This window comes from Pelophylax lessonae (genome assembly GCF_965119305.1).
Source record: "Pelophylax lessonae genome assembly, chromosome: 5".
Lineage (NCBI taxonomy): Eukaryota > Metazoa > Chordata > Amphibia > Anura > Ranidae > Pelophylax > Pelophylax lessonae.
Window position 1 is genome coordinate 90,548,826 of NC_138772.1, and position 21,387 is coordinate 90,570,212.

A 21,387-nucleotide genomic window follows, 5' to 3' on the forward strand; every position below is an offset into this window, starting at 1 on the left:
TTTCAGGCGGACCTGATCGGATCCTCCATGCATCCCTATGGGGCAGCAGACGTCAGTGGAGACATCTCCGCTGACACCCACTGCTATCCAATTCCAATCCTGTCCATGAAATCCAGACGGATGGAAACCCTATTTTCTATCCGTCCAGCGGATCGGATGAGAACGGACAGGTGGTGCGTTCACATCCGATTCCCCCATAGAGGACAGCAAGGAATCTGACTGCTCAGTCTCCGCACACAGAGCGGAGACAGAGCTGTCACATGCCTGCTCTGCGGGGATCGGCGGTTCCCCGCTGAGCAGAGAACAGACTGCGCATCATGTGAAAGGACCCTTATTCATCCTTATTGGATGGTTTTCATTGTTTGGACATTGTGTAGATTTATTGGTTTACTATTTTATTGCACAGTTTGCACAAGAATTTGGAACATTCGTTAGGATTTTTTTTAAATTTTTCACTTAGGCCCCTTTCACACTTGTGCGACTTGTCATGCGATTTGGGACTGCAAAATCGCATGACAAATCATTCTCCATTATTTCCAATGAGCCCCATTAATATCTGTGCGACTTGAAGTCGCACCGACTTCAAAGTAGTCCCTGCACTACTTTTGGCAGATTTTGATGTGTTTTGAGGAAAAGACATTATAAGCCCACTCAAACTCGCATCAAAATCGCGGCAACAAAGTCACGGTAAAAATCGTGCGAATTTGAAGTCGCACAAGTGTGAATGGGGCCTTATTGGGATATTTACGTAGGGTTATTTGTTCACTGATATGGTTTGTTGTTTTTTGTCACATAATTGAACTAATAATTCATATAGAGGAATGCGCTGCACTAAGTTGATATTATTAGTATTTAACCGCTTGCCGACCGCTGCACGACGATTTACGTCGGCAGTCAGCCCCTCACAGGCAAAGCGACTTAGGGCCATGTCGCTAGCCTGTGAGGGTCTAGGGAGCGAGCGCGCTCCCGCTCGGTCAGGGACCCCCCGGCGCGTGTGCCCTGGTGGACCCGATGTCCGCCGGTCACTCGCGATCATCCGTTCGAGCGGGAGAAAGGCAGGCAGCTAATGTAAACAAGCCACCTGTCATTTTCCCCTGTGTATGAATAGTGATCATAAGGTTCTACTATGTAGGACCATTGATCACTGTTCCTACACCTCAAGCCACAGCCAATCACCGTTAGAATCACACCCCTAGGGACACACATAACCCCTCCCTCTCAAAAAAAGTTAACCCCTTCACTGCCAGTGTCATATTACAGTAACAGTGTGTATGTATAGCACTGATTACTGTAGTAATGTCACTGGTAACCCCAAAAGTGTCAAAAATGTCAGTCAAGGGTCCGATCTGTCCGCCGCAATGTCGCAGTACCTCAAGAAAAAAAAAAAAACACACACACACAACACAAAAGTAAACGCAATAACTTTTGCGCAAACCAATCAAAATACGCTTTTTGCGATTTTTTTTTACCAAACATATGTAGCATAAAACAAATTGGTCTAAAATAAAAAAAATTTGATTTACATTTTTTTTTGGGGAATTTCATATAAAAAAAAAATGTGAAAAATATTGTTATTTTTGCAAAATTGACGCTCTTTTTTTGTTTATAGCGCAAAAAGTAAAAATCGCACAGGTGATCAAATACCACCAAAAGAAAGCTCTGTTTGTAGGAAAAAAAGGACGTCAAATTCGTTTAAGTACAGCGTCGCACGATCGCGCAATTGTCCGTTAAAGTCACGCAGTGCCGATTCGCAAAATAGGCCCTGGTCAGGAAGGGGGTAAAATCTTCCGGGGCTTAAGTGGTTAAAAGGTGAGGCGAATACACCTTTTTGGAGTACTGGCAGCAATCATCTCACAATTTACTTTTGGATTTTTTGCAACTTAAATTTTGTTGAAAAATATTTATTTTCAGTTGCGCTGATTAAGATATACACACAGTTTACTCCATAAAGTAGAATGCATGTTATGCTTATTGAGTGAAGTGCTCTCCAACGCACATTTTCATCCTACCAGTTTCACTGTCCATGGGTCTCTTCCAGTTTTAGGGTGACAACACTGCATGGGACCTTTTGAAATTCAAAAGACATTGTCATACTACAAGGCTGTACAATGATGGAGTCCCTTCCCCCTGTATAATAGTGTTGGCACTTTGGAGGGAAACACTGAACACACATCACAGCCAGTATTCCCCTCCCCCCCTTCCTGGTGATTGACAGCAGCCACATAAATCTGGATAGGGGATGAAGTCTACTGGAAAAGGACAATGTTGGCAGAGGATACAGAATGGCGGTGTAAAGCCTAGCACACATAATAAGATTACATAAATGAGCGTCAATTTTTCTTTATTTTTTTATCATGCTGGTCTAAAAATGAAAACCAGGTAACTCCAGTTATGAAAATTCTCATACAACAGAATACAACTTCAGAAGTGATATAATGTATCGTATTGCTCACACAATTTTTTTCCTGCAAAGATTAGAATTACATGAAAATCGTTCATTCTATTGTAGGAGAAACATTTTGGCGTTTGTCCCTCCGGATATTTTTGCATGAAATGTCATGATCGGCTCTCACAAGCTGTGTACTAATGATCAGATTATCAGCCGATCGCTCCAAAAGTTGTATTTTTCATCCGATTTTCTCATCGTGTGTACTAGGCATTTATTATTCTCTGCCTACAAGACCTTGCTGGTCACACTACATGAAAATCTGCTTTAAAAAGACACTGGAACCCTGCAATGGAAAATGAAAGGGTCTCAGAAAAGGGCCCTCCAACCCAGCTTCCCAGCAATCCCACACCACTCCTCCACAGCTGGCTCTGAAATGACAGGTGTTAATAACCCAGGGGAGCTTTGATGACACTCCTCCATTCATGTAATTGCCTGATAGACCTGATCTGTCACAGGGGTGCTGGTCACATGCTCCTCAAAGTGTCAGGTATTGTGGACAGCTGCAGAGAGGGAATGGGATGGGTGAGTATATGGGGGGTCTGTGGTGTAAGGTGGGGGCTCTTTCTAGAGATAAACACACTTTTCCCTTCATGCACACGGTGACAGCCTCTCCTTATTGTGTTTGTGCACTTTGCACTGCTTTACTGGATAAATACAACATTGGGGGCACTAAACAAAACCAAAGTCATATGTAATTCACTGATCCACGTTATTGTACATCACTGCTTTTCTCATCATATTTATAAAAGTACTTGATTCCCACACAAAGCCTTCTCCCAAACAGAAACCAGAGTCATTTGAAGTATTTGAGTAGCAGAAGGGGTTAAGTATGCTAGCATGGTGTTACATGTCAGAAGGTAACAGCCAAAAATGCAGACATGTATCGCTCTACTTGTCCATCAAACAGGAGGTATGCTGAAAAGGTAAAGGTCTGTCCTGTATATAAACACTCTGCCAGATGTATGCTGATCAGTGCTTACACCAACGAAACCCCATAGGAACCAAGGCCCTAATGTCACAGCTGCCAAGTGTCCCCGATATCTGAATGGCAGCTGGAAAGGTCTGACCCAGAAATCATCAGTGACTGACTGTATGGTGAAAAGCCTCCTTAGCTGCCAGTTGGATTCAGTATTGTCATCAGCATTCTTTAGAACAATAATATTTACATATGCATGACTAAACTACACAGCGGATATTCATTTTAAAATGTTACTAACTCTTAGACCCCTTTCACACAAACGGTCCATTCAGATCCTCCTGTCAGTTTTTCAGGCGGATCTGAACGGATGCCCCATGCATCCCTATGGGGCACCGGATGTCAGCGGAGACATGTCCACGTACATCTGATCCTGTCCGTCAAATCTGGACGGATGGAAACCCTATTTTCCATCCGTCTGGTGGATAGGATCAGATAAGAACGGACAGGCGGTCCGTTCACATCAGATTCCTCCATAGGGGGCAGCGGGGATCCGACACCTCCCTCTCTGCACACAGAGCGGAGACGGAGCTGTCATCCGCCTGCTCAGCGGGGATCGGCAGATCGATCCCCGCTGACAAAAACAGTCTGTCAACGAAGCGGACATGTGTGAAAGGGGCCTTAAAGTGATTCTAAAGGCAGAAGGTTTTGTTTTTTTTTTTTTACCTTCATTCATTCTATGCATTAAGATAAAAAAACTTCTGTGTGCAGCAGCCCCCCTAATACTTACCTGAGCCCCATCTGGATCCAGCGATGTTGCACGAGAGCCTCAGCGGTCCAGGACTCTCCCTCCCCATTGGCTACCGCTGCTGTCAGTGAGCCAATGAGGAGAGAGGAGGTGGGCTGAGACACACAGAGCAGCAGCTCCACTTGGGTGCCCCATAGCAAGCTGCTTGCTGTGAGGGCACTTGGCAGAAGGGAGGGGTAAGGAGCCTCAGTGGGGAATCCGAGAAGAGGAGGATTGGGACAGCTCTGTGCAAAACCACTGCACAGAGCAGGTAAGGATAACATGTTTATTATTTTTAATCTCACAACAGCCCTTTAGTGGACTTTAATGCCGGTAGGTGGCACAGCTTCTCTAACATGTGAACGCTGTGATCTCCTCCTACACTGGTCACATGATCAGAAGGTTGTCAGCCTGGGACAAAGCAGGTGATTGTCAACAAGTGGTTAAGGTATATCCAACCTTAATCACCATCATATATACACTGCATGTGAAAAGTAACGTCTTATACTTTTAAATCTGCACAATACTCTGTCCGGTCTCCCAACTGGTCTCCCGATCACACAGGCTTTTGATAACGACAACCAGCAACCATTCTGACGCACATTGCATGGCGTGCTGCTGTCACCATGATGAAACGCGCTCTGAGAAATACCACGCTGACATCACTGGAAGGCTTTCATGTAGACAGGAAGAGGCTGCAGGAGATCAGCAGCACAGAGATGCAGAACGTGAAGACATGCATGGCAATTATTATATGTGGTGTGTTGGGGCTCATACACACACAGTGCAGGGACTGGCATTTTCAGCACTGGAAGAATGTCAGTCACCACTAGGGGCACATAGAAAACAATCCCCGAGGGGCAAACTGATGAGCTGCAATAAATAGCAGACATGCTGCACTTTATCGCAGAGCACAGGCAGGCACCGCATGTCACCGAACAGAAGTGCGACAAACCATGCTGCTGTGCAGGGACATGAATTAACTTCGCTTTAAATAAAGTTGCCAAAAAAAATATGGAACAGTGGTGATGTGGTAAAATATGCATCAAACTGCACCCTGCTGCACATCATTGCGGCCTAAAATGGACAGCGATCCACAAATACACCGCTCCGGTTTAGTGGGTGAACGGACCCCTAGGGGCTCAAACTAGTGGGGTTTAAGTTGTTTGCAGCTGTCAGTTTCGGCTGCAGTGAGGGGTCACAGTTCAGAGCCTCAACATTTACCCCCCCGCCCTCTTTTTTTAGGGGGGCAACTTTATTGAAGTGGACAAAGGAACACTTCATTCCTGTCACTGTACTGCAGAGCGGTGCGTTTCACTATTGTGTGGTGGCACACAATGCAGCATGTCAGCTTACTGCACTGTCCCTGGGACTGCACTGCAGGGAGAATGGGGCACAAAGAGAACAATGGTTTCTATGTGCCCTAGCAATGACTGGCAATCTTCCAGTGCAGAAAAACCCCATATCAAAACACTGTGTGTAAATAGGCCCTAAAATAAATGTCATTCAACTAGGGGTTACATCTACATTGGGGCTCATTCACATGGGGGAGGTGGTAAAAGCAAGCAATTAAGCTGTGTTTTTTACCCCCCTGCTCACTGCCCACCTAAATGAGAAAATGCAGCATGTCAGTGCAACAACTCCCACTGCTGTGTGTTTTAACGTGCATTGCAATGCATTTTGCATTGAAGGTCATCACACATTGTAAAGCACATTGATGCACATCTTAGCACATGCATGGAGAGGCGTCTTGATTTCAGTGGAAACCAAGAAAGAACACACAGGTGTTATCCCAGCCTAACCAATCAGCAGCTGGAAAAGAAATTCTCCCACATATCAGACTGGATATTGTATGGTCCGCCACCAATACATCATCTCATTATACAATCTCTGTGTAAGGTGGCCATACACCGTGCTTAAAAAAATACACACAATCTAAACCACATAAACACAACTAAAAAAGTGGATTGCACTGCAAACATAATTGGATTAATGTCCCAAGTTTTGATCCACACCTTACATACATTGATCAGATAGAAGCACAGCTCTTCTTTTGTGCTCACAAGTGTTTGAAAATAGCTTAAGATGGGGGGGGGAAAAAAAAAAAAAAAAAAAACATCTGTACAATGGTCCCCCCCCCCCCCCCCCCCACTACAACCGATCAACCTGGGATGATGGAAACCATCACTAGTCGCTCAGACAGGCCATTCTCATCTTGCTATATACCCAATTTAATCATTTCATCAGCTAAGCACACCCTCCTGCATGCATGCATGCCTGAGCTAAGGGCAGATGGATTCCATGAAGTAAATGCTACATAGATCATCTATCTTTACTCAAGATGGCAAAAGTCAGAAATGCTAGAGGGGTGTTTTTCAAAGTGATTTCCCAACTAAATAAAGCTTGGAGAGATGGATTGGGGGGGGGGGGGGGGGAGTAAGTTTTGAATATTAAAAATTATTTAAACCGTGTTTTTGGTTTGTGGTGCTCAGATGCTGTGTTGTTCTGCTTTAAAAGGTTTAGTTCACTTTTACCAAAAACACCGTCTATGAAGGTAAGGGGTGTCGGTTGATGGCGTTTTCAGCATTTTGCCGATAGATAAATATATCTAATGGCGCCGAAAACGCACGCGATTTTGCTGTGCTTATGGTGGTGTTTTTTCATAGGTCAAGCGACTCAAAAACTGCATAAAAAATGTACCCCGAGTTCGTTATTGATGTGTTTTCAATGTATTTCAACTCAGAGGTGCGTTTTTGGGATGTTTTTTTTTTTTAACTGACCAAAAATGCAGCAAGCAGAATTTTTAACACAACGGGTTTTTAACCCCAGATGTCTCAGTGAAGAGGACCAGCCACTGCTCATGTTATCACAAGGGATGTTGTTCATTCCTTGTGATAGCAAAAGAAAGTAATAAGAAAATAAAAATGAAAAGAGCGTAAAATTACAAAAAAAAAAAATGTAAATTAAAAAAAAAAAAAAAAAAAAAAAAATGTAAATCACCCGTGCTCACACTTGTCGGTACCGTGTCAGTATGTAGTCAGCATTTACAGGACATGCGAGGTATTGACGCAAACCTCAGAGTGAAGACAATAATTCTAGCGCCAAACCTCCTGTGTAACTCTAAACTGGTAACCTGTAAAAAGCATTCAAAGCGTCCCCTATGGAGACTTTGAAGTACCGTAGTTTGGTGCGGTTCCACAAGCGCGCGCAGTTTAAAAGCCAAGTCTGACACGTTTGGCATCTATTTATTAAATGTAACATCATCTTTTATATTTTACCAAAACATTGGGTAATATATTGTGTTTTGGGCATTAAAATTCATCAAAGTTTTTTTTTTTTTTGTTTGTTTTTAAACTTAAAAAATTTAAAAATCCATGTGACATTAAAAAATTGCGACACCCGCCATTTTATTCTCTAGGGCACATGTGTCAAACACAAGGCCCCCGGCCCGAATCCAGTCCTCCAGGTCATTTCATGTGGCCCTCGCACCTCTACTGCAGCTGCGGTACCCTCGTTCTGCAGCCATGGAGAGGCTCATCTCTGCCTTCCTGTCTCAGAAGTCAGCAGCAGAGAGGACAGAACTCCTCCTACAGATTCTGCAACTCTCTCTGTGCAGCCACAGCACCCCCCTTGTCTCACCATTCAGCAGACTGCAGCCCTCCTCAGGTCCTCCTCCAGACCCTGAACTTTCTGCTCCCAGCAGCAGCACAAGGTAAGAGGGGTGCACTGTGATGTATGGAAAGGTTGGGACTCTTGACTTCTGATGGTGGGGGGCTCTTGACATTTGATGTAAGGGGGGGGGGTGCTCTGTACATCTAGTCTTACAGATGCAAGCGGCCCTTTGAGGGCAACCATAACACTGACGCAGCCCGCAATGAAATGGAGTTTGACACCCCTGCTCTAGGGTCTCTGCTGTTTGGGGGTTCAAAATATCTAGCAAACAAAATACAGATTTTTACACGTAGGAGAGAAGTGTCAGACTCGGCCTGCGCTTCGAGTGTTTAACCACTTGCCGACCGCCCCACGCAGATTTACTGCGGCAGGGCGGCTCGGCTGAGCATAATCACCTAGATATACGCGATTATGTGCAAGCGGTCTTGTGCACCGCCGGAGACGCACTCCCGCTGTGATCAGACATAGCAGGAGCCAGTCCGCGTGAGGAGCGGGAACGATCGCTGCCGGCCTCCAGCCATCTTTGGGGAAACTGACAGCAGAGCCGCCTGTCTATGTAAACAAAGCAAGCGCCCCTCCTGTCAGACAGGCATAATAACCCTGTGTGTCTCAGCTAAGCTGAATCACCAATCTCTGTGTGCCTGTCATAGAGCCCATCCCCCCCACAGTTAGTAAGCACAATTAGGCTCACACTTAACCCCTTGATCACCCCCAGTATTAACCCCTTCCCTGCCAGTGTCATTTATACAGTAACAGTGCATAATATTTAGCACTGATCATTGTATTGGTGTCACTGGTCCCCAAAGAGTGTCACTTAGTGTCAGATCTGTCCGCCGCAGTCCCGCTAAAAATCCCTGATCTCCGCCATTACTAATAAAAACAAAAAAAAATAAAAAAAAAAGTCCAAAAATCTATCCCATAGTTTACAAACGCGATAACTTTTGTGCAAACCAAAATACGCTTTTTGGAATTTATTTTTATCAAAAATATGTAGCAGAATACAAATTGGCCTAAACTGATTAAAAAAAAATTGATTACGTTTTTTTATTGGGAATGTTTTAAAGCAGAAAGTAAAAAATATTGATTTTTTTTTTCAAAATTGTCGCTATTTTGTGTATGGCGCAAAATCTAAAAATCGCAGAGGTGATCAAATACCACCAAAAGGAAGCTCTGTTTGTGGTGGGAAAGAAAAAGGACATCAATTGTATTTGGGTACAACGTCGCACGACCGCGCAATTTTTTGTTAAAGTAACGCAGTGCCAAATCGCAAAAAATGGTCTGGTCATTAAGGGGGTAAAACCACCCAGGGAGGTTAAATAGTACAATCAGATTGCACAGCGCATCTATGCTCACCATACAATCAGATTGCACAGCGCATGTATGCTCACCATACAATCAGATTGCACAGCGCATGTACGCTCATCATACAATCAGATTGCACAGCGCATGTACGCTCATCATACAATCAGATTGCACAGCGCATCTATGCTCATCATACAATCAGATTGCACAGCGCATCTATGCTCATCATACAATCAGATTGCACAGCGCATCTATGCTCATCATACAATCAGATTGCACAGCGCATCTATGCTCATCATACAATCAGATTGCACAGCGCATCTATGCTCATCATACAATCAGATTGCACAGCGCATGTATGCCCACCATACAATCAGATTGTGCAATCTTCTTTAGATCTACCAATAACTATGTAGTGTGAGGGCTGGCTGGTGTGAATAATAAGTGAAAGGATTGTGTGGTGGTGTCTTCATATGACAGAGTTGTGGTAAAGCAGAGGAGATCGTACAGTGTATGTGTAGAGTGCTGTGTCCCAGTAGCTGAGATCCTGGAAATGTTGGTGTGACAGCCCACACACACACCGATCAGTACACACACACACACACCGATCAGTACACACAGCAGCCAGCCTGGGAAAGTAAACACTGACACACTGCTCTGTCCCATGCTCACACTGATACAGGTTGGTGCTCTTCTACACAACACATTTCCCCCCCTCCGGGGGCAGCTAGTTGGACTCTCCAGCAATAAGTACAAGCCAAGTCGGACGGGACCACCCCTCAAACATAGGGGTGTCCGGACACCTCACAGTCCCAGGGAAGTCCAGGGGATGCCGGCGGCGCTCAGCTCTCTCCCCCCGGCCTCACTCACCTTGGCTATGGCCTTCTTGTACCTGGTCACCGCTTGCTGGATGAGGCTGGAAACTTTCAAGTTGCCGTCCCCACAGGGCACCACTACCCGGGTCCTCCCGAAGCTCACCGTCACCTTCATGGTGGCGCCCTGGGGGAGCCTGCAGACCGCCCTGCTCTCCCCGCGCTCCCACTGTTCAGGGGTTAATCCAGGGTTCCGGTTCTCCCTCCGTATCCTCCGATGTGTGCGGGGCCTGCAACCTCCTCCTCCTCCCTCCTCCCCTCCTGCATGTAAATGCGCCACTCCTCCCACCCCATCCACCAGGATTGTCTGACCGCCAGCGCCGCGTCTTAGCCAATCACACGCCAGGATTCCTAAAGGACGCGCGGCTCCGCCTATAGATATCCCAACCGGATCGGGGTCCCGCCCGCATAGCGGAGAGTGGCAGGTGATTGGCAGACGGCGGTGATATAAGCGGATTCTGGGCTGCGCTGTGACTACTATAGGAGTTCGGGATGCGGTTATAGGAAGAAGAAAAAAAAAAAAAAAAACTTGTGATTGTTTGAGAGGGATTTACTAAGACTGTACCGCTGTGCGTGACAGCCAATCAGCTTCTAGATTTCATTTTCCAAGCATAGCTGAAAAAGCTGCAGATAGAAGCTGATTGGTTGCCAGAGTTACTAAATCCTCCCTTTGTGGTTACATTTGTCCTTTATGTCCGGTCAGTGTGGAGAGCTCAGGACTGGCAACTAACATGGCAAATGATCCCAAGGAAATATATGTCAGCAGGAAGCAAAATACTGAAGTGAGAAGCCTCGGATGGAAGCTGACACACTCTCCACATGTTTCTGAGCAAAGCAGCAAAACTTTAGATGGCTTCACCAGGCAATGTTGTCATTAACACCGCTTGCTGGCCAAGCCTTTTCTGGACCTTTATATTTAACCACTTAAGCCCCGGAAGATTTTACCCCCATTCCTGACCAGGGGGTATTTTGCGATTCGGCACTGCGTGACTTTAACGGACAATTGCGCGGTCGTGCGACGCTGTACCTAAACGAATTTGACGTCCTTTTTTTCCCACAAACGGAGCTTTCTTTTGGTGGTATTTGATCACCTGTGCGATTTTTTTGATCATGCGCTATAAACAAACAAAGAGCATCAATTTTGCAAAAATAACAATATTTTTCAAATTTTTTTATATGAAATTTCCAAAAAAAAAATGTAAAAATCGAAATTTTTTAACATTTTAGGCCGATTTGTTTTATGCTACATGTGTTTGGTAAAAAAAATCGCAAAAAGTGTATTTTGATTGGTTTGCGCAAAAGTTATCGCGTTTACTAACAAAGGGAAAGATTTTTTTTTTTTTTAACGAGTAATGGCGGTGATCTGCGATTTTTTTTTGCGGGACTGAGACATTGCGGCGGACAGATCGGACCCTTGACTGACATTTTTGACACTTTTGGAGTTACCAGTGACATTACTACAGTAATCAGTGCTATACATATGCACTGTTACTGTAAAATGATACTGGTAGTGAAGGGGTTAACTTTTTTTGAGAGGGAGGGGTTATGTGTGTCCCTAGGGGCGTGATTCTTACTGTGATTGGCTGTGGCTTGAAGTGTAAGAACAGTGATCAACGGTCCTACATAGTAGAACCGTATGATCACTGTTCATACACAGGGGAGAATGACAGGCGGCTTGTTTACATCAACCGCCTGCCTTTCTCCTGCTGTCACGGACGATCGCGAGTGCCCGGCGGACATCGGGTCCGCCGGGCACACGTGTGGGGGGGTCTGTGACCGCGGGGGAGCGCGCTCGCTCCCCAGAGCCTCGCAGGCTAGTGACGTACCCATACGTCACTTTGCCTGTGTGGGGCTGACCGCCGCAGTATATGTACTTGCGGCGGTCGGCAAGTGCTTAAAAGGTGAAATCAGTATTTTTTGCAAGAAAATGACTTAGAACCCCTAAACATAATCTATATATCTACTGCGCAGCAGTCTTTCAAACACAATTTGGAAAACATACGGCCCCTTTCACACTTGTACGACTTGTCCTGCAACTTGGGACTGCAAAGTCGCATGACAAGTCATACTCCATGATTTCCAATGAGTACCGTTCATATCTGTGCGACTTCAAGTCACAGCGTCCCTGCACTACTTTGGTCCGATTTTGATGCGACTTGAGGTCCAAAAAACTTAAGATTACACAGGCTTTGCTCCAAGTCATGTTAAAGTTACACAAGTGTGAAAGGGGCCTTAAAAAAACAAAAAAAAAAAAACAATATTTACCCCAATTTTTTCTATAAGGGTCCTTTCAGACGGCCGCTCCGCTGCTGTAGTCCGCTGCAGGACTTTTTTTTTTTTTCATGGAGTGGATGACATTTGCGTCATCCGCTCCGTGTGCCCGCATATCATCCCATCCGTTTGCGGATGATATGTGGACATAATGTAAGTATATGGCACTGCGGATGACACCGCTGACATCTGATTTTCCTTCCTTTCCGTTTTTTACATGGATGAAAAAATAGGGTTCTGTTCCATTCCAAAAAACGGAACAGAACTGAAAGGAGGAAAATCGGATGTCAGCGGATGGTATTCCACTGACATCCGCAGTGCCATTCACTTACATTTTGTCCGCAAATCATCCGCAAAAAAATAGGATGATTTGCGGACACACGGAGCGGCCGTGTGAAAGGGCCCTAAGGCAAAAAATGGCCTTACGCCAAGTAAATAGATACCTAACATGTCACACTTTCAAATTGCGCATGCTCCTGGAATGGTGACAAACTACTGTACTTAAAAATCTCCATAGGCTACAATTTACATTTTGTTACCAGTTTAGAGTTACAGGCGAGGTCTGGTGCTAGAATTATTGCTCTCGCTCTAATGTTCGCAGCGATACCTCACATGTGTGGTTTGAACGCCGTTTACATATGCTTGCGCAACTTACGTATGCATTCACTTCTGCGCATGAGCATGGAGGCATGGGGCACTTTCATTTTTTTTTCTTATTTATTTTATTTTCATACTGTCCCTTTATTATTATTATTATGCCCCTTTCACACAGGCTGTCAGTTTTTCAGGCGGACCTGATCGGATGCCCCATGCAGCCCTATGGAGCAGTGGATGTCAGTGGTGACATCTCCACTGACACCCGCTGCTATCCGATCCGATCCTGTCCGTGAATTCCAGACAGATGGAAACCCTATTTTCCATCTGTCTGGAGGATCGGATTGGATGGGATGAAAACGGACAGGCGGTCCGTTTTCATCCGATCTCCCATAGAGGAGAGCGGGGATCCCACCCCCATCCAAAACAATGAATGTGTTTTGACTTGTCATGAGACTTTCTGTGTCGCAGCAAGTCGCATGAGAAGTCGCAGCAGTGTGAAGCAGGGCTAAGGTGGGATTTCTCCTACATTGGATAGATTTTGACTCATTTCCTGTTGTGTCCTGTTGTACAGAACATGTGAAGGGAAATCTGCCCAATGGTACACAGATGGCAAATAAAAACCTGGCAGGGGGTTTAACACTTCCTTCTTCATCCAAAATGAAAAAAAAAAAATTTTTTTTTGTTTATACTTTTTTTATGTCTTTTTTTGAAAAAGGAGATATTCTTATTTAAATAAGTTTTATCTAGTAACAAAGTCACGTTAAGAGCTCAGGTTGTGTTTCTACGTACTTTACTCACAAGTTTGAAAATGGAAAGTCTAAGGAGATTACTTTTAGTTAGCTAAAGCACTGTGAATCATTAACTGTTGTCAATGTTTCAAATAAAATTTGTGTTTTCACCCTTTTTCATCCTTTGTTGCATTTCAGTTCTGCTGAACTCTTGCAAACTCTTTGCTGCCACTTCCTGTCTATTTACATGTACTCCAACTACAACTGCACAGCATTCTATAGGGCACATTTCCAGATGGTGACAACAGGGGACCATGCCTAAGTAATGCCCACTTGTAGTATCCATCAGAAGCACATGTCACAAGGGGGAAGATTTACTAAAAGTAGAGAGTGCAAAATCTGGTGCAGCTTAACATGGTAGCCAATCAGTTTCTAACTTCAGCTTATTTTGTTAGGCCCCTTTCACACTATCCGTCCATCGGACGGATTCCGTTTTTCTCAGCGGGGGATTGAGCCGCCGATCCCCCGCTGAGCAGGAGGGTGACAGCTGATCTCTGCGCTGTGTGCGGAGACACAGCTGTCAGTTCCCCATACATCTCTATGGGGGAATCAGATGGGAATGGACCGTCGGTCCGTTCTCATCCGATCCCATCCTATCCGCTGGATGGATGGAAAATAGGGTTTCCATCCGTCCAGATTTGACGGATCGGGTCGGATGTCAGCGGACATGTCTCCGCTGCCATCCGATGCCCCATAGGAATACATGGGGGGACCGTTCAGATCCAACAAAAAAACGGACAGGCGGATCTGAACAGTCCACCTGTGTGAAAGGGGCCTAACTCTTTGACAATTAGGTCCCTTTCACACATATGGACCATTCATTCCATCAGTTCAGTCATGTTTTTTTGTCATCGATTTTTTTCAGTCAACATCAGTTTTTCATCCTTTGTCATCAGTTTTTCATCCTTTATCATCAGTTTTTCATCCTTTATCATCAGTTTTTCATCAGTTTTTCATCCTTTGTCATCCATTTTTCATCCTTTGTCACCTTTTTTCACCCATTGTCATCCGTTTTCATCCATCTTTTATCCTTTGTCATCCGTTTTTCACCCGTTGTCATCCGTTTTCATCCTTTGTCTTCTGTTTTTCTTCCTGTCTTCCATATTTTATCCGTGTCATCTGCTTTTATCTATTTTTCATCCTTTGTCATCAGTTTATCATCCGTTGTCATCCATTTTCATCTGTTTTTCATCCGTTTTTTCATCAATTTTCATCCGTTTTTCATCCGTTGTCATCCATTTTCATCTGTTGTCATCCGTTTTTCAGCCGTTGTCATCCGTTTTTCAGCCGTTGTCATCCGTTTTTCATCTGTTTTTCATCCTTTGTCATTCGATTTTTATCCTTTGTCATCAGTTTTCCATCTGTTGTCATCAGTTTTCATCCGCTTTTCATCCTTTGTCATCAGTTTTTCATTCGTTGTCATCCGCTTTTCATCCTTTGTCATCAGTCTTTCATCCGTTGTCATCCATTTTCATCCGTATTTTGTCCAATCCATTTTTTTAACGGATAAAAAATAGGGCTTTTCCGTTAAAAAAAAATTGAAGTTGAGGGCAGCAGATGAAAATGGATGTAAAGGAATGATCATCCATTTACATCCGTTTTTCCATAGGAATGCATTGATGTCCGTTTTTCATCCTTCAACGGATGTTGATGTATGTGTGAAAGGGGCTAAAAACTTGGAAGCTGATTGGTTTCTGTGCACAGCTGCACCAGATTTTGCACTCTCCAGTTTTAATAAATCAACTCCAAGGTGACAATGCAGAAGCACATTCGGGTGACATGAAGAGAGCATTGTCACCTGTTAACAGGAAGTTCCTGCGCAAGGGCCTTCATGGCAGGATCACCAGGTATTATTTAAATAAATATATATACACAAAGATCGGTGCGCCGCTTCTTTAAGAATGCACTAAACCATGAATATGTGAAAATATAACATATATCCATTAGATTGTAAGCTCTTCTGAGCAGGGCCCTCTTAATCCTCTTGTATTTTATTGTATTATAACTGTATTGTCTCCCTTTTATATTGTAAAGCGCTGCGTAAACTGCTGGCGCTATATAAATTAAGAATAATAATAATAATATACATAAATGCAATCAGTAAATGCATCAAAATTCAAATATCCATATTTCATAGTCAATAAATAAAATCTTTAAAAGTCCATATTTCATATGAGTATACACAAAAAGTGAAGGAAAATCCCAAAGTCAGTGATAACTACACAAATGAAGTTCAATAATGGATTAGTGTTGGCACAGCAAACCAACACCAATGTGCCAACACTAATTCTTTATTGAACATCATGTGGTCAATTCACTAAAACGCATGTGATATGGAAGTCACGTGACCCATTTTTTTGGAAATATCGCATGATATAATTAAAGAGTCAATATATCAAAGTAAAGGATTGAATGTAAGGTAAATACCGCAAAATAAAATCAATTCACTAAAGGGCACACACATTTGTTATCACCTGCCAGTAGGCAAAGCAAAGTACAAAGGGGTCAATTCACTAAAGGCCACCGAATGCGATATGAAGGTCACGTGACTCAAATTTTGGAAATATCACATAAGATAAAAAAATCTATTTATCACAGTAAAATATCAAGTGTGAGGTAAATGCGGAATCTTTGTTAAAATAGTGAGAGAAATACCACAACAAAACATGAGATAAATCATTATCGACTTGCCTACTTGGCATTTACACCCCCTTCCTGCCCAGGCCAATTTTTTAGCTGTCAGCACTGTCACACTTTGAATGACAATTGTGCAGTCATGCTACACTGTACCCATATGAAAATGTTATATATTTTTTTTTACACAAATAGAGCTTTCTTTTGGTGGTATTTAATCACTACTGTGTTTTTTATTTTTTGCTAAATAAATAAAAAAGGCAAAAAGTTTTGAAAAAAAAAAAAAGGTTTTCACAGTTTGTTATAAAATTTTGCAAACAGGTAAATTTTCTCCTTCACTGATGTGCACTGATGGGCCCTGATGGGCACTAATGAGACGGCATTGATGAGCACTTCTGAGCACTGATGAGACGGCACTGATGAGAAGGCACTGATGAGGCTGGCACTGAGCACTGAAAGGTGCCACTGGTAGGCGGAACTGATAGGCAGCATTGATAGGTGACACTGATGAGGAGGCAATGATGGGCACTGATTGGCAGCACCGGTGGGCACTGATTGCCAACACTGGTGTGCACTGATAGGCAGCATTGGTGGACACTGTTGGGACTGCACTACTAATCAGGACACTGTTAATCAGTGCCCCGATTACCAGTGTAGATGTCCCTTTCACACAAGCTGGTTATCGGCTCTCCCCATGCTGTAAGCGTGAGGAAAGGAATGCTGATAACTAGCTTTTGTTTACATCATGATCAGCTGTTATTGGACACATTTGATCATGTGGAAAAGGTCATTTTACTCCGATTAGCCATGTCCTAATGACACAGCGATCACAGAGCGCGCCACAGCAGGCATGATCACAGGAGGACGTCATATAACGTCCTCCCAGAACTGGCCAGCTGTAGTGTAGCCATCATTCGGCTATAGCATGGTCGGGACGTGGTTAAATGAGAAGTACAGTCAAAGCTCGTTTGGCTGTATTTCTCCTGTGGATCATTGGAGTGCAGTTCGTTCTGCACTCCTATGACCCGTTTTCAGCAGATATTGGGCTGAAGCACGCAGTCGGCTGATGTCACAGAGCCAGTCCAGGCTTGGGAAAGATCGTGACCATATGGTCAGGATCTGCCCACATGCCTGGACCAGCACCCGGCTCAGCCTCTCAGCGAGTAGCTGAGAGCCTGAGCTGGCTGCTCCCTCCACAGCCCAGTGCCCAGTGAGCATGGGGTGCAGAGCAGAGAGTTATGAGAACTGAGCGATCGGCGGTGTTTGGTCGCTCGATTCTCAGTCTTACTACTCATACACACGATCAGATAATTGTACGAAAAAAATCGCTTTGGAATTGATTGCACGATAATCTGATCGTTATTACACAGCTTTTGACAGCCGATCACGACATTTCATCCAACAAAATCTGAACAAACATCAAAACTTTTGTTGTACGATAGCCTAGCGAACGCCAATCGTTTAATCAGTACAGTATGCGTCCGCTAAAAATCGATATACGATGACCGTGCATGATAAGAAACACAAAAATAACCCGGAAAAAGCCTGGTTGCCATTGTTTTTCAGTATCCGATACGTAGCTATGTAATCAGGAAGCTTTTCCAGAATCATATGAAATAAATCATGCGTTTAGTACGCATTGTTGAATTTGATACAAGTATCCAGTGTTGCCAACCCCCGAGAGGGAAATTTACTGGCAGAACGTCCAAAATTTACGGACGGCACCAATTTTTTACTGGCACTGCAAAAATGTACATAAACAGGCTGTTTTCAGTGCTAAACCGTGCAAATATCAATACTTAAACTATAAACATGTAGATAGAGCTATTAGCAATGTGTTTAGGTTAAACAAAAGTCAAAAACCATATTTCTCCATTAACATGAAGATCAGATTAATATAACCCAGCCAGCACAGAGTTCCCCCATATATCAGAGTCCACTGCATTCCCCTTTACATCAGAGTTCCCTTTTACATCAGGGTCCGCAGAGTTCCCCCTTCGCACTGTAAGGGGAGAATCCTGCAGACTCTGATGTAAAGGGGAACGCCAGGAACTCTGATGTGGGGGGGCAATCTGGTGACCAGAGACCACCTTACACAGAGTGAATACATTAAGATATGGGGGGGAGGTTACTAATATAGAGGGATCTTTATATCAGTGCCCCCTTACATCAGTGACCCCCCCATCAGACTGGTCTGGCGGCTCTGTCACTGACCTCCTCTCAGGTGCACTGTGCAGGGCTCAGTCAGATGGCCCCTGTCTCCACTCCGCAGGCCCCGCACATCTGACTTCTCCCGTGACCCCCCATCCCGGCAGCGCTCTCACTCTTGACTCCTCTCCAGAGTCCAGACTCCCCTGCAGACATGATAAAAGACAAGAAATGGTCAAAGACTGCGGACATGGTACAGGAGGTGGTCAGAGACTGCGGACATGGGACAGGAGGTGGTCAGATACTGCGGACATGGGACAGGAGGTGGTCAGAGACTGCGGACATGGTACAGGAGGTGGTCAGAGACTGCGGACATGGGACAGGAGGTGGTCAGATACTGCGGACATGGGACAGGAGGTGGTCAGAGACTGCGGACATGGGACAGGAGGTGGTCAGAGACTGCGGACATGGGACAGGAGGTGGTCAGATACTGCGGACATGGGACAGGAGGTGGTCAGATACTGCGGACATGGGACAGGAGGTGGTCAGAGACTGCGGACATGGGACAGGAGGTGGTCAGAGACTGCGGACATGGGACAGGAGGTGGTCAGAGACTGCGGACATGGTACAGGAGGTGGTCAGAGACTGCGGACATGGTACAGAGGGGTGGTCAGGGACTGCGGACATGGTACAGAGGGGTGGTCAGGGACTGCGGACATGGTACAGAGGGGTGGTCAGGGACTGCGGACATGGTACAGTGGGTGGTCAGGGACTGCGGACATGGTACAGAGGGGTGGTCAGGGACTGCGGACATGGTACAGAGGGGTGGTCAGGGACTGCGGACATGGTACAGAGGGGTGGTCAGGGACTGCGGACATGGTACAGAGGGGTGGTCAGGGACTGCGGACATGGTACAGAGGGGTGGTCAGGGACTGCGGACATGGTACAGTGGGTGGTCAGGGACTGCGGACATGGTACAGTGGGTGGTCAGGGACTGCGGACATGGTACAGAGGGGTGGTCAGGGACTGCGGACATGGTACAGTGGGTGGTCAGGGACTTCGGACATGGTACAGTGGGTGGTCAGGGACTGCGGACATGGTACAGAGGGGTGGTCAGGGACTGCGGACATGGTACAGTGGGTGGTCAGGGACTGCGGACATGGTACAGTGGGTGGTCAGGGACTGCGGACATGGTACAGTGGGTGGTCAGGGACTGCGGACATGGTACAGAGGGGTGGTCAGGGACTGCAGACATGGTACAGAGGGGTGGTCAGGGACTGCGGACATGGTACAGAGGGGTGGTCAGGGACTGCGGACATGGTACAGAGGGGTGGTCAGGGACTGCGGACATGGTACAGAGGGGTGGTCAGGGACTGCGGACATGGTACAGAGGGGTGGTCAGGGACTGCGGACATGGTACAGAGGGGGGGTCAGGGACTGCGGACATGGTACAGAGGGGTGGTCAGGGACTGCGGACATGGTACAGAGGGGGGGTCAGGGACTGCGGACATGGTACAGAGGGGGGGTCAGGGACTGCGGACATGGTACAGAGGGGGGGTCAGGGACTGCGGACATGGTACAGAGGGGGGGTCAGGGACTGCGGACATGGTACAGAGGGGGGGTCAGGGACGGCGGACATGGTACAGGAGATGGTCAGAGCTCTCCACATGAGTGTCCTCCTCCTAAGTCCCCTTCACCTCTCCACAGCCACAAACATCAGTGACATTACTAGTGCAGAGTGAGTGAAGCTGTGACACTGCCTGTGGAGAGGTGAAGGGGGCACAGGAGAAGGACACTGATGTCCTCTGCCCCCTGACTCATCTCTCTACTCCAGTCTGCTCCTGCTAGCTGTCGGAGGCTCGGAGCCCCAGCACTTACCAGTCCTCTGCCTCGGCTGTCAGTCTGCGACTGCTCTGTCCACTCCACCAGGCATCCATCTAGCGGCAGCATCTCCTAGTCCACTCCAGATAGACAGAGTGAGTGACTCTGCATTGTAGCTGGCGGCCGGCTGCGGCGGTGGCGGCGGGAAAACTTAAATTATGGCGGGGGCGGAGGCAGGGGCGGGCGCAGGCGGGCAGTGCAGTGGCACTCGTCCAACGAATAGTGCGAGTCTGGCAGTCTGCATCGCTGCGAGAGTCGAGAGAAGAACTCGGGGATCTCCGGAACTGCGCGCCGCGCATGCGCAGTTCTGACAGTGCCGCCGCCGCAGTAGATTTACGGGCACTTTTCTCCTGCTACGGGCATTTACGGGCAGGAGAAAAGTGCCCTTTTTTTACGGGCTGTCCGTAAATCTACGGGCGGTTGGCAACACTGCAAGTATCTATCATGCAACAAAATACGAACGATAAGTTGTCCGATTATCTGATCGTGTGTACGAGGCATTAGAGCTGGTGGGGGACCGATGCTGCACTCACCTAGATAAGTATGATTCCTCCAAAAAAATAAAATCTCATACTTCTCTTTTGAAGTCAATTCACTAAAAACACACACATTCGTTATTTATCACCTGGTGTGTGCTGGTGGTATTTTAGAAATACAGTATACAAAATAACAAGAACTCTGCACTGGCCAGGAAATGAAATGTATACAATGTATCAGCGTGAAAATGTTCTCTTCTGAGCTCAGGAATTAAAATAAATTGTAACATTTCATCAGAGAGATGATTTTGTGAATGGAAACACCCTAGAACAGTGGTTCTTAACCTTGTTGGAGGTACTGAACCCCACCAGTTTCATATGCGCATTCACCGAACCCTTCTTAATTGGAAAAATAAAATATGATTTTTTCAAATTCAAAACATATATATATATATATTATATATATATATATATATATATATATATACATAGAATGCATGAAGTTAAAAATCTTCTGCCTTTAAAACCACTTTAAAGAAGAAGTAAACCCTCCTCTGCAACTTTTACCTATAGGTAAACCTATGATAAAGCTTA

At 45.5% G+C, this 21,387-nt stretch overlaps 1 protein-coding gene across 9 annotated transcripts in view; it reads right to left on the bottom strand.

Annotated features, from left to right (window-relative positions):
* The window catches only part of PARD3 (par-3 family cell polarity regulator), a 901,610-nt gene extending 891,361 nt beyond the window's left edge, over positions 1 to 10,249 (bottom strand). For all 9 annotated transcript variants that reach the window (XM_082258262.1, XM_082258264.1, XM_082258261.1 and 6 more), the window contains exon 1: positions 9,997 to 10,249. In XM_082258262.1, the coding sequence (XP_082114388.1) occupies positions 9,997 to 10,116 (120 nt within the window). In that variant the 5' untranslated portion in view covers positions 10,117 to 10,249. The remainder of the gene's footprint in view (positions 1 to 9,996) is intronic.
* Positions 10,250 to 21,387: the final 11,138 nt, after the last annotated feature.